Source organism: Excalfactoria chinensis, chromosome 2 (assembly GCF_039878825.1).
Source record: "Excalfactoria chinensis isolate bCotChi1 chromosome 2, bCotChi1.hap2, whole genome shotgun sequence".
Taxonomy (NCBI): Eukaryota; Metazoa; Chordata; class Aves; order Galliformes; family Phasianidae; genus Excalfactoria; species Excalfactoria chinensis.
In genome coordinates this window covers 12,502,025-12,518,260 of record NC_092826.1, presented here as the reverse complement: position 1 = coordinate 12,518,260, position 16,236 = coordinate 12,502,025, and the positions used below count along the sequence as shown (strand labels likewise).

The following is a 16,236-nucleotide window of genomic DNA, read 5'->3' as shown; positions in this document are numbered from 1 at the left end:
CTTTGCTTTTTAAGTTAAAATATGCCTTTTATTGATCTATTTCAGAAATTATTTTATTCTTATTATCATACCGTAAAAATGTTGCAGGAATGAAAAACTGTCTTCAGAGTCACTTTGGATTTACATCAGAGAAACTCTTTAATGATGATGGCTTTTCCTGTAATGCAATTATAAATATCAGTTTCAGAAAGTTTGACCAGCAACTTAATTGAATGCAAAATCACACCCTTTATACCAAAAATTAGTATTACGACCCTCTAGTACTGAATTTATCTTTCAGATATTATTTCCTTTTTTTATAAAATAAAACGGTTTAACGAGAAGAAAGTAATCTGATGATAAAGTGTGCGTATAAATTACATAAAAGAGCTGGAAGAAATACAGTGGAGCTCTTCTCTGTAATAGTTCAGATTGCATTGATGTTTTAGCACTTCATTACTTGGCTAATTATAAAATGTACTCATTTTTTTGCACACATCAAAGTGAATGTTCTCTTTAGTTTTGGAAGACACCTGGATGGGGCAGTGTGTGCTTCGTACTCAATTTGTAGAGTAGATTTGTTTTTTGTCTCTTCAGAGAGTAGTCTCAAGCAAGTGTTTTATTTGGTTACGTGGCCATTCAATAACTGATAATATATAAGTAACGGTAACAGGCTAACGTAGGATTCTGTGTGGTTTCTAAGTGTAGCCCTGAAAGGAGATTTGATGAGCTATGGAAATTCTGTGTAAGACATTGCCTATTCAGTTCATATCCAAGCATGTATTCCAGATACTGAGCTAAATCTCCAAGAGTGTAGATATTCCTGTGCATCGTGTAAGGCCTTTACTACAAAGCTTAATAGTTCTGAAAAATACAGCTAGATGTGTGAAAATGAATTGAATTTCAGTAACTGTCTTTCCTCATGGTAGACTTCTATAAAATAGACCTAAAAATAATCTTTCCATTTTTGTAGGAGTTTCATTTTTTCCTAGGATAGGAGGATAAAGTAAGCTTTAGCTAGGAATTAGTCAGCAGGTTAACTCTTCACATGGACCTTAATTTGTTTCAGGAGAACCTGAACAGGAGTCCTTGTTTGGCCTACCCTGAAAGCCTCTGCTGGCAATGCTGTAGCTGCTTAATGATCCTTACCAGTATTACAGTATTACCTGATCTTTACTGTCGTAATTTTCCAAGCAGTTTAATTCCTTTGCTGACTGTTCATAGTTGCTGAGAAGGACTTTGTGCTGCAAAGCTGAATTCCTTTTTCTCCCATCAGCCCTCTCCATACTCAGTATTAATGCTAGACCTATTTCATCCATCAAAAATCACCTGGGGGCCTGCTGTCACATACTTACTCAGTATGTGACAACCCCCAGAGAAGACTGTATTCTCTATAGAATTATCCTTGTTCATTTTGCAGTGATGTTGCAAGGGAAACAATATTTAGGTTTCAAGTTTTCAAATATAACTAAACAATTGTTTAAGATATAACAAAGCACGAATTAATTTTATATTTTATTATTATTTTATAATAATTATAATTCAGTATTTATATTGAATCTTTCTGTAGGGTGCTCCTGGACCTAAAGGTGAAAGAGGTGAACGGGTAAGTCTATGTATACGTATTAGCTGTCTTTTTTCTGATCTGTCTGTCTATCTTGCAAAAGGCTTTCTCTGAGAATTTGTTGTTCTCTATGTTTACAAGGATACAAGAACAATAATTTTCTCTGCACAATCAAGCAAACTTACTTTTTTTTTCCCAGACATTGCTTTATATGTAGGTACACAAATGTTTAAAGCTGAGAAGAATTAAGCAAGTCCCCAGATCTTGCTAGAAGGTTTTATTCTCAGTTTGCTGTCTAAAAACAGCAAGGGGGACCAATGAAATCCCCAAACTTCTTTGGCTTTGTTTTCATATGTAAGGATGGAATCTCTCAGAATAGAAGTATTTCATTGTACAGAGCACTTTCGAGACAGAAATGAGTAAAACAATATGACAGTGCTTGCTTTTGTTATCCAGGGTGATCTCCAGTCCCAAGCAATGGTGCGTGCTGTTGCTCGTCAAGTGTGTGAGCAACTCATCCAGGGTAAATATCTTTGTAGTTCATAAGCTCTTATCTCTAGAATAGATCTTTTCTTGCCACAGTTGCTCATAAATATGATGCTTTTCAGACTGTCCAGGTGGATCTGTTCATTTTAAACTGCACTGTCAGTATTTCTGATCCAACTGGATTTATCTTGAACTAAAGATCATTAGCATCAGGCAGCTAAAAAACAGCTTGTATTTTTCCAATTTATTAGAGTGTACAGAAGCTTCTGCTGTAACAATTTTAGAGTTTTGCTGATCTCAAATAAAAATAGGAAAAGCAAACAACAAAAGCAAGGAAATGAAATTCTACACAATATTTGTTCTTATTTTCTGTATACTTCCTAAACCTATGTTTCTTCACCAACTGCATGTTGTTGACGTTCCCTAGCATGACAGACCTCAGCCTTGAGGACCTGCTATTGCTCTGTTCAAACTTAGCTGAATTAGATTCTCCACTGCGTATTAAAAATGTGACGTTTTTTCTTGACAGGTCATATGGCTAGATATAACTCCATTCTGAACCAGATACCAAGCCAGTCTGTCTCAACGCGAACTATCGCAGGACCTCCTGGGGAGCCAGGTCGGCCAGGAGCTCCAGGGCCACAGGGTGAGCAAGGATCACCAGGCATGCAAGGGTTCCCAGGAAATCCTGGTCAACCAGGAAGACCAGGAGAAAGAGGTAAGCTTTGTAATTCACTTATAAAAAATAGGCCTTAATTTCCTTACACATTGTGGTGGATTCTTTCTTCCTTATAAACATTTTGTGATGACAGTGTTTTCTCTCTACTTGATTGCTGAGCTCGTCACAGACCATAGTGAAAGGTCTGGAAACTCTCAAGTCATAAAAGCAATGTACACATGTAGTCTGACAAGATCATAGAATATCCCAGGCTGGAACTGACCCATAAGAGTCATCATGTCCAACTCCTGGAACAACAAAACAAAATTAATAAATAAACAATAACATGACTAAGCCATACAAAAACATAATAAAATGATTATTAAGTTGTACTTTTAAAGTCAGGTTAATCTCTGACCTATCCATCATGCACCTCATTTCTTTATTAGGGGCACCTGGACCAGGCCATAATCAGCAGGATGTTTTGGCTCAGCCTGGCCAAGCATACCTGGATAAGTGCCTTCCTGCCCACACTTTGAGGTGTGTCAGTCTGAAGACTTCTGAGTTATGATAGTCTGAATGGAGAAAGGTTGATCAGAGCAGAACAAAAAATGATAGTTTATGAGTAGTTAAAGGGATCAAGGACAGGATACGGTGACATCAAAAAGAATTAATGCAATCAACTGTTCAAGAATTCTCTATATTCTTACTTGACATATAGATCCTTTCCTTCTTTCCCACTCCAGCATAGTATAGTAAAGAGAAAAGTTCCATGTTTTGATTTCTTTCTCTGTGCAACCTTGGCAATCAGTCTGTGGTTCTAACCTTGGCACCGAGTAGATGTGTATTTGTGAAAGTGCTTTGAAAACCATCACGTGAGGAAGTGAGCAAAAACCCAAGAGACAAATGTGGTATTAAAGAGCAATTAGTTGATATTGTGGTCACAAAATCTGCCAGCTGGGTTTTAAAAACAAATTGTCATTCAGGTTGTTCAAGTCAGGTATTTAGTTGCTCTGGTTCTCAGCAAACATGATGACCAGAGTTAAAGCATTGTTTTGAAGAAGTCTTTTGTGTAAGACTTTGAATATGTTGATCCACAAAACTGTAGTTCTAACTACCTTCTTAAGAAAAGAAGCAAGGTTTGGGGTACTGGCCTCTCAGTCATGGCGCTGCTCCAGCTGACAAAAGACAAGATACAGTCCAGAAAGAATGAGGAAGGAGGGTACAAGGAAAAGAATGAAAGCATACTGGAAGAAGCAGTAAGTTAAGAACTGTCCTTAAAAATGGTAACCAAAAGAATAAATGGAGATTTCAGGGAATTTACTTCCATAGTAAAATACTTCCATTTAAAATATCTTCTCAGGCAGGAACTATTGAAACACACAGAATATACTGTGGTTTCAGGCTATGAAAATGGAAACTTGTCCAGCATTTATCATATATTTTCCATTATAACCACTGTTGGTAACGTTAATCATTAGGAAAAAGCACTGAAAATAGAATGAGTACAGAAAAGATAAAATGTACATTAAAAAAGGTGATTGTAACAAAATATTGCACCACAGTGTGGTCTTTATGTTCCCTTTTTCTGTCTCTGTAGATAATTGATGTTAGAAGGGACTGATTTTGACAGGTTGTGCTTGTGGGGAGTTTCATACTTGGTAAAGAGCAAGCACTTATCGAGCTTACTTTGAGAAGTTTAATCGGTCAACCAGAACTCTGCAGATTCTCATGAACTGTGGTGCCAAAAGTTGGGAGTGCTTCACTGTATTTACAGCTTGAAACAAGATTGTTTTAAGCTTCAAGAATTTATGGGTGAACTTAAAAACAAGATAATTAGCAATTTTACTTGAAATGAAGATGGTTTTTATAACACATAACAGCAAGCATGAATAGAACCTGGACAGAAGAGAAGGGAACTCATTCAGAACTCAGGAAAAAAAACACCCAACAAACAAACAAAAACACCCCAGCTTAATTTATTAGTCCTCGAGGATTTCATTTCTCCCAAAGGAATGGAAATTTTAGATTGATGTATTATGGATGTAGTAGTTTATTTAACTGAAAGATACATTTTAGTTTGTACAGATCCTGAGATATTTCATAATCCTTTTCAGAGAACCCTAGAATCATAGAATCATGAGTTGGAAAAGACCTTTGTAGGTCATCTAGTTTAAATCTCCTGCAGTGAACAGAGATACCTGTGGTTAGATCAGGTTGCTTAAAACCCCATCCAGCCTGACCTTGAGAGTCTCCAGTGATGTGGCTTCCACCTCCACTCTGGGCAACGTGTTCCAGCTCCTCACCACCCTTACTGTAAAAAATTTTTCTTATACTCAGTCTAAATCTCCCCTCTTTTAATTTGAGACCTTTCCTCTTGACTTATCAGAACAGACTTCACTGAAGACTGTCTCCTTCTTTGTTGTAGCACCTCTTTAGATACTGAATGTCAGCTATCGGGTCTTCTTGAAGCCTTCTTCTGCCCCAGCTCACTCAGTCTGTCCTCGTAGGGGAGATATTCCACCCCTACACTGTAGCACTGACTACAACTCTCTGGGTATGTTCTTGCAAGCAGTTACTTGTTCACTGGACAGTCCACCCATCACATCTGTATCTTACAGTTTGGAGAGAATGTTGTGGGAGACCGTATCAAAGGCCTTACTGAAGTCAGATAGCTGACATGAGTGGCTCTTTCCCTGTTCACTGATATCATAGAAACCACTGAGTTGGTCAGGCAGGACCTGCCCTTGCCTTACCATTTTCCAATGGATTTATCTAAGCTAAACCAAAACACAGCAGTAAAATGCAATACTTATTTTTTTTACCATGACTGTGGAGATTGATTGGAAGTTTCTTCTACACTCTGAATTCTCACTTCATTTTAATTATATATCATACTGTGAATTAGTAGAAAAAAAACTGCTCTGCTTCTGGATGGAAATTTTTTTAGTTTCTAGTAACTGCAGAGAGGAGGGTAAATGAACTCAAAACCCATCCCTTGCTGTGTTCTAAAGCATTGCTTGCACTTAACTTGCTCAGCAAGTCACAGTTTATAGTCCATGAAGATCTCCAGCCAACCGCTTGGAAGTCTTTGTGAGCAATGTGTTTATTTTTACTGATGTCACCAGCGTTTTGGATGTATATGAAGTTAATTTTGCATTCAAAAACAGTGCCAGATTAGCCTCCATCCTTAAGTACAGTTAATACACTGGAACAGTGACAGTAATGTCAGTAGAGCATACTATAATGACATTAGGAGGAAAAAAAAACCGCTTGTTTTCCTGGTAAGGTGTTGTTTTTATTTTCTCAGAGCTCAAAATGTTGGAATTGCTGCAAGAGCCTGATACTATTCTGAACTGAATGGAAAGGTGTTCTAGCAGGAAGAGTAAGAGTCAGGAGTAGCTAGACATTTCCTCTTACCTCCCCTGCCCACCAACCATTCAGTCCAGGCCTGTGAGAAGCGGGAACCTCTGAAAGCAACATGTGGAACTAGTTCACATTTATGCCGTGAGGAGAGCTTTACTGGAAAATGTCAGCAGTCAAAGGCTTTGAAATAAGTGTACTTCCCTGCTAACTTGCCTGGCTGATAGCTTCTTTTCCTTGTTTATCTTGTCATTCTGCCAAGTGTTAATCTGTCATTTTTGGAGGGAGATGGATTGAGAGAGTGTCTCTGAGTTCTGTTAGGAACCTCCACTTGAACTTCTAGGTCCATGGTGTCCCATGTATTATCTCACAAGGAATACACTGAGCTAGTCATTCCAAGAAAGACCACCTCGATGAGACAGGATAAGTCCTTCTCTTGACATATTTTGTTTACAGTGTCTTGCCTCTTAAGATCTTTTTTCCAGTGTAGACATTGGTGAATGGATTGGGATCACAGTAGCACATTTATTAGGTTTCTAATACTGTGAAAAGGAACATCTTTATGAGTCTATATATATTAATATTTTAGTGTTGGCTCAACAGACCACTGAATCAGTGATTAAGGAGACCACATTGTCTTATGTGTTACAGTACCTAACCCTAATTCTAACCTAAGAATTTTTTTGTCTGACTTATTTGCACAAGCGTAGGAGTACAAAAAAGACACATCCGAAGTGATGATCTCTGTTATTTTTACTAGTTCACACACCGTTTTCCATTTTTATCTTAACTAATTCAACAGCTTTTGTTTTGATTTTGCGTTTGTGAACTGGAACTTACTGGTGTCTGGCTTCTGAGCATCGATTCACTTCTAGCTTTCAGAAGCTGTGGGAATGTAGTTGTTCTAACACTCCTTGGACTTGTGCTGTTGTGCTACGTGCTGAAATGATGCACAAAGCTCAATGGCTACGCATTCCATCTCATTGTTTACTAAAATACAATTAATGCATACACTGTCACACTGCTCAAGTACATCTTCATCTGTGTTTGCATTCTGGCTTCATATGAAAGAGTTACTTAAACATGTGCTATCAAAAGGCCCGTGTCTATGGCCATTTTCCAGTGGAGTTAAATGAAACGTTTGCCAGTTGACTCAAATATTTTTATTTCCAGTTGCAGCTTCCCCTAGACAAATAAAGAAAATCTAGTCTTAGTATACATGCTGAATACAATTATACATCTTTAAAAGAGGATAACTTTAGGTAAGAGCTTGATTTTTCTCAATTGCAGTACGCAGTTCTCCTTAAAGGACAGTTTTCTCTTAAAGAGCAGTACTTAAGGTTTTCCTTTGAGAAGAAACCATGAACATTTAATTTTCTTTTCTAGAGAATGTGCTCGTGATGTTGGATTTGTTTTTAATAACTGATGCTATCAGGGAGATCTTTAGCAGAGAGTTGGAAATAATTGATTTCAGTTGCTTGCGATCTCCATGGGGCTAAGCCCAAACCATTGCTTGTTTTGGATGAGGACAAGACTTAAAAAAACACTTGGAGAAGGAAAGGCAGAGAATATTGCTGAAGTATGTCCAGAGCACAATATGAAAATAATTACTAGGATTTGAAGAACTCTAACTCAAATGACAATTTTTGATATGCGCTTTTAGCCCTTACAGTAATTAACCATTGCAAGAACATACATGGAGAACGATGGCTTTTCTGGTTGATTTTCTATAAGCAGTGCTTTAATAAAACACAAAGAAGTCCTCAATATACATATAAATAAATAAATGGGAGAATTTTGAATGCTCGGTCATTGATAAGAGGGAACCATTGTTTGTGACCAAGAGGTCTGTGAATGCTAACTTACTCTTATTAAAGACTTGTGATGTAAAGTCTATTAACGGAGCTCATAGAGCTCTCAATTTTAACTGATGAGAGTTTCACCTTAGGAAATGGTTATTCTTGTTCCAGTGTTTATATTCTCTTTCACTTGGATAAACTTTTCTGGAAAACAAACTCAAAGAAACCTGATGCAAATTTGTATCCTGGCCAGCAGTGTGTTTGTTTTAGGAACTAAATATCCATGTGACTTTAAAGGAAGTTTGACCCCATGCAAGAGCTTCATAACTTGTTCCAGAATGAATATTTTATTATTAGCCTGAGAAGGTTTGTTCTGTTTTTACCTTTTTTTACTTGAATTTCTCTTGGGAACATCACATATGGATGTGTCTACTTGTGTGTATACAGAATAATATCTGCGTGCTTGGAAGGCTCTGGTTTGAAAATATTGTGGCAATTGCCTTTGAAGTCATTATTTAATGTTAACACAGAGTCAGATAAACAGTGATCCTCTTGCTAAGCATCTGTGTAGACTCCAGATGGTTATCATGGGTCAGTCTTATGTTTGAAGCAATCCACACAAACACAATTTGCTTTTTGTAAACGCCGAACAATTCATACTGGGCATATATGAAAAGATACAATTTAGATGAATTTACATTGTTAAAAAGCCTGCTACAAAAGTAGGGAATTGCAATTGAGGAGACCCTCCATATGTTTAAAGCAAACCAGGGCTAAGCAAATTTTAGATATCTGGAAACTGCATTTACAGTGCAGGACAAAGAGGTACGCATGAGAACGTCATATTTAAAATGGGTGGAATTCAATTGCTGGTAACAGAAGATGTGGCTTTGACAGGTTCCCCCAGGGTTATAAATGTGGATTTGAGCATATCTTTAGCACCTAGGCCTGCTTCCTATTCCATTCCATAATTGGTGCGTGGTGCAATGCAGTCATTCATCAAACATTCTGAATAGCATTTCAGATTTAATCTGCATTCCGTGGACTAACTAAATGCTACATTAAAAATAGGAGGCTCATTCTGGACTGAAAAAGAAAACGCTATGAGAGCATGAAACTCATGTTTTTCATTGTTAAGAACCCCAGAAGAAAAACTGCTGGCAAATTTCAAGATGCCTGAGTAATTAAAACACTTAAGTTCTCCTCACCCTCAATGAGACTTTAGTAATCTTGCAGTTTGATCAGAGGTTGCTCATTATCTACCTGAAAAAATGGCATGAGGGAATTATTATAGTTTTTAGAGAAACCAGTGGTGTACAAACGAGATTAGGTGTGAGATAGAAGAGATGAGCTCACATTAGCTGAAATGAAGCTCTGACCAGCCAGTCACTGGAGCAAAGCTGGAGAGGACATTTGAAACTGAACTCCTTTTTCACTTTCTGCTACCACTGGGACAAGCTGTTGTGGCTCTGTTAGATAGTCCTCTGTGCTCAATGTCAGATGTTGGAATGAAGTCAGAAACAAGGTCTCCAGCTCCCTGGTAAATTTTTTCCTCATTTTTCTGGCCTAACGCATCCTAAATTGGCATAGTCAGAAACACTGTGCAGAGAACATACATTTATACATCCAAGCCACAGTATCAGGATTGTCTACACTTGGACAGACAGAATTTCTGGAAATGCAATAGCTGGATTTCAGATATATGCCACCATGTACCTGAAAAGCTACAGAGCCTGCCCAGGGAGTGGGTCTCAGCATGGCAGAGATATTTGGTGCTATTGCCTGGACTTGGAATGAGGTCTTGGCTTTCTCAGGTAGCCTCATATAAACTGGAGAGTGAAAGAGCTGATGAAAAGGATAGAAAGCCCATAGAGCCCTAGAGATGTCATACCTGGGCTGGTGATCATACAAACTGGTGGGATCATAACACTGAGGTCATTTACGTCTTTCAGTGTACAGATGTTTATCTACATATCTAGATAAATAGACGAGTACATAATGTGCATGTGAATTCTCTCTGCTTAAACCTTTGTCAAAAGCCCAGAAACCAATTTGAAACACAAATATGCACCACCAGATTGCTGTTCAGTAAATCCATAGTTTGACAACTTATGGAAGGCGATACATTGTGAGTGATGGGTTTTTATTACAATATCTCCACGTTTAAACTTTATTCTTATTTGCATCCATCAGAACCTAGCTTAGGAAGGAAAAAATCCTACATGGCTCCTTACATAAACAAGGGTCCAGACATGGTCACCTGGAGGTGTTCTCCAGAGGTTTTTCCCTACGGTGCAGCAGCTACCTAAGCAGGAGGGAAGGAAGCCACCTGTTAGTTGAAGTTGGAAACCATGTCTCATTAAGGGTAGCGGCACTTTTTCTCTGTCTTTGTTTTTATGAAGGCACTCTATATTAGCTTTCATTCTGAGAGCGTGGAAGCTGTGAAGCAGTGAGGGAAATTACAAGTGTTTGGGAGGTCTGGAAAATAGGGGGTAAGGTCCCACAAACTAGCCTGGATTTTGTCTTTGAACCATCCAAATCAAACACAGACTTTATGAGAGTTTCCAAGTCGACGGTGGAAACTTGCGGTCTGGAATTTGTAGTTTTGACACCTACTTGAGTTTGATAGCACTCTTTGTGATTGCTGCATATAGGAAGTGTTCCTATAGGATGCCATAGTGGTAGGGTAGAAGGTGATGGAAAGCTGGAAGAATGTAGTGCCTTGTCTGCATTACGACATCTGTGCTCTTCACAGATCAGACCCAATGATAGCAATTCAGGGCCACGAGCAAATGGAAAGTCAAGGGTTTTGTGACTGCAAAGCTTTTAGACTGGGATTCAACTGGGGGACAGGTTCCATCTGTGCTGAGACTGCTCTCGCATTTTAGTAGCCTGGGGGCCTTTCAGTACCCCGTAATAATTCTCTCTCCATTTGCGTGTGGAACCATCTCCTGCTGAACAACTGGTGGGTGACTCCTGGCAGGGATTTCAAGAAGGCTGTGGCATTAAAAATTTGTTGAGGGTGTTTTTGTCTGTTCGTGTGTTTGTTTTTCTGGGTCACGCAGTAATTTCTAGACAGCTTTGTGAAGTTCTGAGGATTCTTCCACTGGCTGTAGTTGTACCTTGGTACAGACCAGGAGCACTCTTCCAGCAGGAAAGTGCCTTTCGGAAATTGGCCTACACCCCTACATGACACCTTGGGGCAAACACGATAGCAGCAGGAATGTTTAATGCTTCAGGAATGCTGTGATCCCCTTGTGAATCTATCAAAAGAAGGGAGAAAAAAGAGCCAAATAGGTGTTTATTTTTACCTCCTTTCTTCTCTCGCATCTGTTTTTAAGTGGAAAGTAGTGTGTGGAACTATAGCCCAGTTAAATAATAAACACTGCGCAGCTTGGTTCAAAACATGACTCTGTTGAGTGCTGTTTCATTAGGTTTACCGGGTGAGAAAGGAGACAGAGGCAATCCAGGTGTTGGAACTCAAGGACCCCGAGGCCCACCAGGATCTACAGGTAAAGATGTTACATTTGTGGCATTTGGATTAGGCTCCCCTGGCCCATTTGCAAAGCACCTTGGAATTTCATGGCTGTGCCCTCTCCTTCTAAGGCTCACATTACAGAAGGATCAATCGTAGGGTACTTTACAGCTGTAACATTCATACTATGTAATATGACATTGTGACATGATACATGACGATATTGTCAGTCACCTTAATTTTCCTTCTCAGAGATAGGCAAAAATTAATCTGGATTAATGGCATTTGTCTTTTCATTGACTCAAGGTCAACTGTAACTTGACAGAGAAATGTGCATTAATTTAGCTCATTAATCAAAGAGACTTATATTTAGGTCCTGAAGTAACGGAGGGTGCAACATGTGTAAAATGGCATTGACTTTGTTAGGATGTTCTTTCCATTAGAGTACTGCTTTCAAGGCACAGTGCTACCCAGAAGGTGAATGTGGGTGAAGGGGAGACCTATGCATGCGGCCCTCCCCCCATGAAACTGCCTTTCCAAACATCTGACACTTGGTGAAACATTTGTGCTTTGGAAATAGTAGTATAAGTGTCTGGCTAAGAGCTGTCTTTGGCAAGGAAGACAAAGCAACAGCCAGAGAGGAGGCTTGTCAGGAGCAGGGAAAAGTTTGGAGCCTTTCCCTCTGCCTGTGTGGGGGAGCTGGAGCAGAGAGGCCCAGCCCCTGCGCTCGAGCTATCTGCTGTGTGACTATTTGTAGCGAGCTCTGTGCCATCGTCTCCTAGCACCAGGCCTGCAGCACAGCCAAGGCGGTCAACCCACTGCCTGATGAGAGATGCTAGTCACTCGTTTCGTCTTCCTCTTTTATGCAGGACCTCCAGGCGAGAGCCGAACTGGCAGCCCGGGCCCACCAGGCTCTCCAGGCCCACGAGGCCCTGCTGGCCACACTGGGCCCCCCGGCTCCCAGGGCCCCGCTGGCCCCCCGGGGTACTGCGACCCCTCCTCCTGTGCTGGCTATGGTATGGGAGGTGAGTAGGCTGCGCTGGGGGGAGGCGGGGCAAGGAAACATAGCGAGTCCTTCTAACAGCCAAAGTAAGATGGAGGCTACTGGTGATCCTTGCACTAAAACGTGATCAGCTCCATAAAAACACACACATCCAGAGCTGCTGTATTTAGCAGAATGACCCCACAAGCCAAAGGTGCCCGCATTGTAGTGACCAGAGTCCACCATCTGATTTGGGCCTATGAATGGATGCAGCATATTGGGTTTTGTCTTGTATGTGTGTGTAACTGTATGAGCCTGCTCCACCTGAACGTCCCATGTGTTGAATCCCACCTCCTAATGTTCACGACAGCAGAGCTGCACATCTGTAGTTTGTCAAACACTTCCTCTTCCGTGTGCCTCCAAATGGCATGAGAGCATGAACGTTACTAAACCTGCCCTGGTGTAACCTGGAACAGGGATGCACGTGTCCGACATTAACAAGTGAAGCAATGTGGAGAAAATGATTCTTTCTGTACCTTCTGTGTATCCTACTTTCCTTGTCTGTTGTAGCACAGAGGCCACGGGAGGAGGTTAACACAATTATCAAACGTGATGTTGTCCAGCCTAAAACTGAAAATTATTGTAGCAAATTACTACAAACGTTACACATAAGGCTCATTTGTCTGATGTTTACAGTTTAATTTGCCCGTGAAGTGATTTGTATGTTTTACTCATGTGAATGTTTTTGTTGTCGTCTCCTCCTATCCTTTTCTCCTCACTTCCCTTCCCTGTTGTTCATTTCCTGTTTTAAGGCCCAATCCCTTACAATGGCTACCAATCCAGAAGGTGAAAGACTCATTCTGGTTCAGTTCTCATTTGGCTGAAGGTCAGATACGGATGCTGAACTGCTCTGTGCTTTCCATCAACGATATTGACTACCACTAATGAACTTGCTAGCTGCTGTACATGCACTTAGCTTCCTTGCACTGCTATTATTGTCTGACCCATTTTGCCCTTTAAATCATATATTCCAGCCTATAATTGGAATAAGCTAAAGCAGGCAGATTGTGCAGTGTATAATAAGCACAGTATTACAACTGGACAAATTCTGGTGGTGGTTTCCAACTAACTTGGCTGTCTGTTGGTGGGTTTCCAATTGCTCCAGCTTATTAATTTTGTTAAATGTTTTCACCGTTCCTTCATGTGAATAAAAAAAAATGTGTATTTAAAGATGATATATATACACACGCACACTCTCTCTCTATGTATAGAAGGTATATATGTATGTCAGTTTCCTAACGAACGCTTCAATTTTCTGCTCCCCTTCTCCCGTGTTAACCATATGAATACTCTTGGTGGTGGTGGGTTAAGGTGGATACGGTGAGCCAACTGATCAAGACATCCCAGTAGTGCAGTTGCCACATAACTCCTACCAAATCTATGACCCCGAGGACCTTTATGATGGTGAGCAACAGCCGTACGTAGTTCACGGGTCCTACCCTTTACCGTCCCCATACTCCCAGTCCTCCTATCCATCACCTCATCTTGCTCAACCAGAATTTACTCCCGTTCGAGAAGAGATGGAAGCCGTTGAGCTGAGATCCCCCGGAATTAGTCGCTTCAGAAGGAAGATAGCCAAAAGAAGCATCAAGACGCCGGAACACAAAAGGGAAAACGGAAAAGAGCCCTCTCAATGAACTGTTCAGAAAGCGAAATATTTTATGTGCATCTGTATTTGGCCCCTTGTCCAAGTGCCTAATCTGTCGTGGAAGATGTTTACAGGCTCTTATATTAAAGAAAAATACATGTACCAGACCAGTTGAAACAAGAAATAAAGGTAAAATTAACTTGCATGCCAGAAACTTAGTATGTTAGTGGGTCGGTGCTAGATGATGATGGAAGATCACTTTCAGATCTCTCTCCAGAGAACGGTTTCAAGCTGTATCTGAGAAAATGCATCTGGTTAGTTGGTGTAGATAGAACCGTTCAACAAAGTTTATGTTTTGTTACCCGTGTTTTTGCAGCTGACTGACTGTGTTCTGTTAGTTTTGGATGAACTGCTTTTACTAGCAGAGTAACACTACTAAATTCACCAGAGAAAAGTACATAATCAGGTTTCCTTAAGACCTTTCACAAAGGAGCCTTATCTGAACGGGATTTGTTTTTAACCCACATTATGCAAACACACCAGAACGTTCTGTGGGAGTACACTGATAATTTATTGTGAGCCTCTTTCATTTCTGTTTTGTATGCAAATAAAAGTGGCAAGCTTTTATGTGTTCATTCTGTATTTATTTGACTGATTTTCGCTTGGAACGGTTGCATAGATCTTCAGGAGACAGAATATAAAGAGAAGAAAACATATTTTCCTTTTCCAGCACTTTTGTGCAGTGGTCTTATTGTAAAGGTTACAGGCACTCAGCTGAAAGAATATTTCGCCTTATTTATACACCGTATGAAGAAGTGGGGAGATGATGAAAGCTGCGACAGGGGAGGTTCAGGCTGGACATTAGGAAGTATTTCTTCTCGGAAAGGGTAGTCAGGCATTGGAATGCACTGCCCAGGGAGGTGGTGGAGTCACCAACCATGGGAATGTTCATCATAGTATCATCATAGTATCATAGTATTGTGCGAGTTGGAAGGGACCTTAGAGATCATCGAGTCCAACTCCCGGGATTCGAGCCCTCTGTGTAGCAGAGCGGCACTTCTACCCCCTGCTCCACAGGAGGGGATTCGAACCCGGGCCCCCTGGTGTTGCAAACGGGAATTCTACTGCTGCGCCACCGGAGGCACACTTTGGATGTTGTGTTGAGGAATATGGTTTAGCTGGGAAGTATTGGTAATGGTTGGACTAGATGATCTTCTAGGTCTTTTCCAACCTGAAAAATTCTGTGATTCTGTGATTCTGTGAAATATGAGATAAGGATGCTGTGCCATCCGTGGCTGTGAGACTTTGGATATTAATGTGCCAAAGTCAATGGCCTGGAAGAAATGGTTGCAAAAGCCACTTGGATCACCTAATGATGAGAGAGAAAAAATGCAACAAACCAACCACTTGAGAATAACAAAGCAATTAACAGCGTTAAGACAAAGCAGATAATTTGTAAAATGAGTCAATAAATAGCTATGAAAACAACCGAGACTAAGCAACAAAGAAAGTTTTAAAGCAGGAGGTCAAAAATGTACATATGTTTAAGATGAAGTCATAGATTTTAAGTACTGTTAATCCAGCCCTACAGAGCCCCAGACAGGCTGACCTGTGGGTCCCAGGACCAGGTTCCTGCTTGCCCCTGGCAAAGTTCAGCCTCTTCACACTCAGGAGGGAGACGTGTCACTTCTGGCAGTCTCTTAGAGAAGCTCTCAGCTCATGTTGAAGAAGAGAAACTGGTGTTGAGACAGCTGCGTACCTTTACTGTATTAACCTGAAGCTCTCTGGCCCAGAAGTCAGCCTCGTTAATAACACAAACAATTTATACATGCAACTAATAACCCTGGCTTCGTATATCCCAGGGCAGTTTCCAGCTACATGGCTGTATTCCTTTCTATGCTGTATCTGTTTTTCCACTAGTTTTGCCACCTCTAAGTCTCACCACTTTTCTTGTAGAAGGGTGACTAAGGTTGCCATAACTGTCCTAATAATTGTTCCTAATACAGACTTGCATTTAAAGAATAAGGTAAAAAAAAATAGAAGATGATTATTTACTGACTTCTTTACCTTTAAGCAGATTAACCCCACCTTACAGAGCTGCAAGGCAGGCGTCCTCTTCCCTGTGCTTCCCCAGCAGCTCCTGCAGCCATCCTGTCCCCCAAGTTCCCCCAGCTGCAGAACAGGTGCCCCACAGTGCACAGGCAACCGTCCTCGCCATCACTGCGTATGGGAGCCTACACGCAGTACATTAAGCAAGCAACAGGGTTTCTTGGGTAGGCATT

The 16,236-nt window shown here is 40.5% G+C and overlaps 1 protein-coding gene across 1 annotated transcript in view; it reads left to right on the top strand.

Annotated features, from left to right (window-relative positions):
- COL14A1 (collagen type XIV alpha 1 chain) overlaps positions 1-16,112 on the top strand; it is a 111,131-nt gene extending 95,019 nt beyond the window's left edge. The window contains exons 43-49 of the mRNA XM_072327548.1: positions 1,550-1,585; positions 2,000-2,066; positions 2,559-2,747; positions 11,284-11,361; positions 12,194-12,349; positions 13,678-13,770; positions 13,864-16,112. Of these exons, the coding sequence (XP_072183649.1) occupies positions 1,550-1,585; positions 2,000-2,066; positions 2,559-2,747; positions 11,284-11,361; positions 12,194-12,349; positions 13,678-13,770; positions 13,864-14,003 (759 nt within the window). The 3' untranslated portion in view covers positions 14,004-16,112. The remainder of the gene's footprint in view (positions 1-1,549; positions 1,586-1,999; positions 2,067-2,558; positions 2,748-11,283; positions 11,362-12,193; positions 12,350-13,677; positions 13,771-13,863) is intronic.
- The last annotated feature ends 124 nt before the right edge of the window (positions 16,113-16,236 follow it).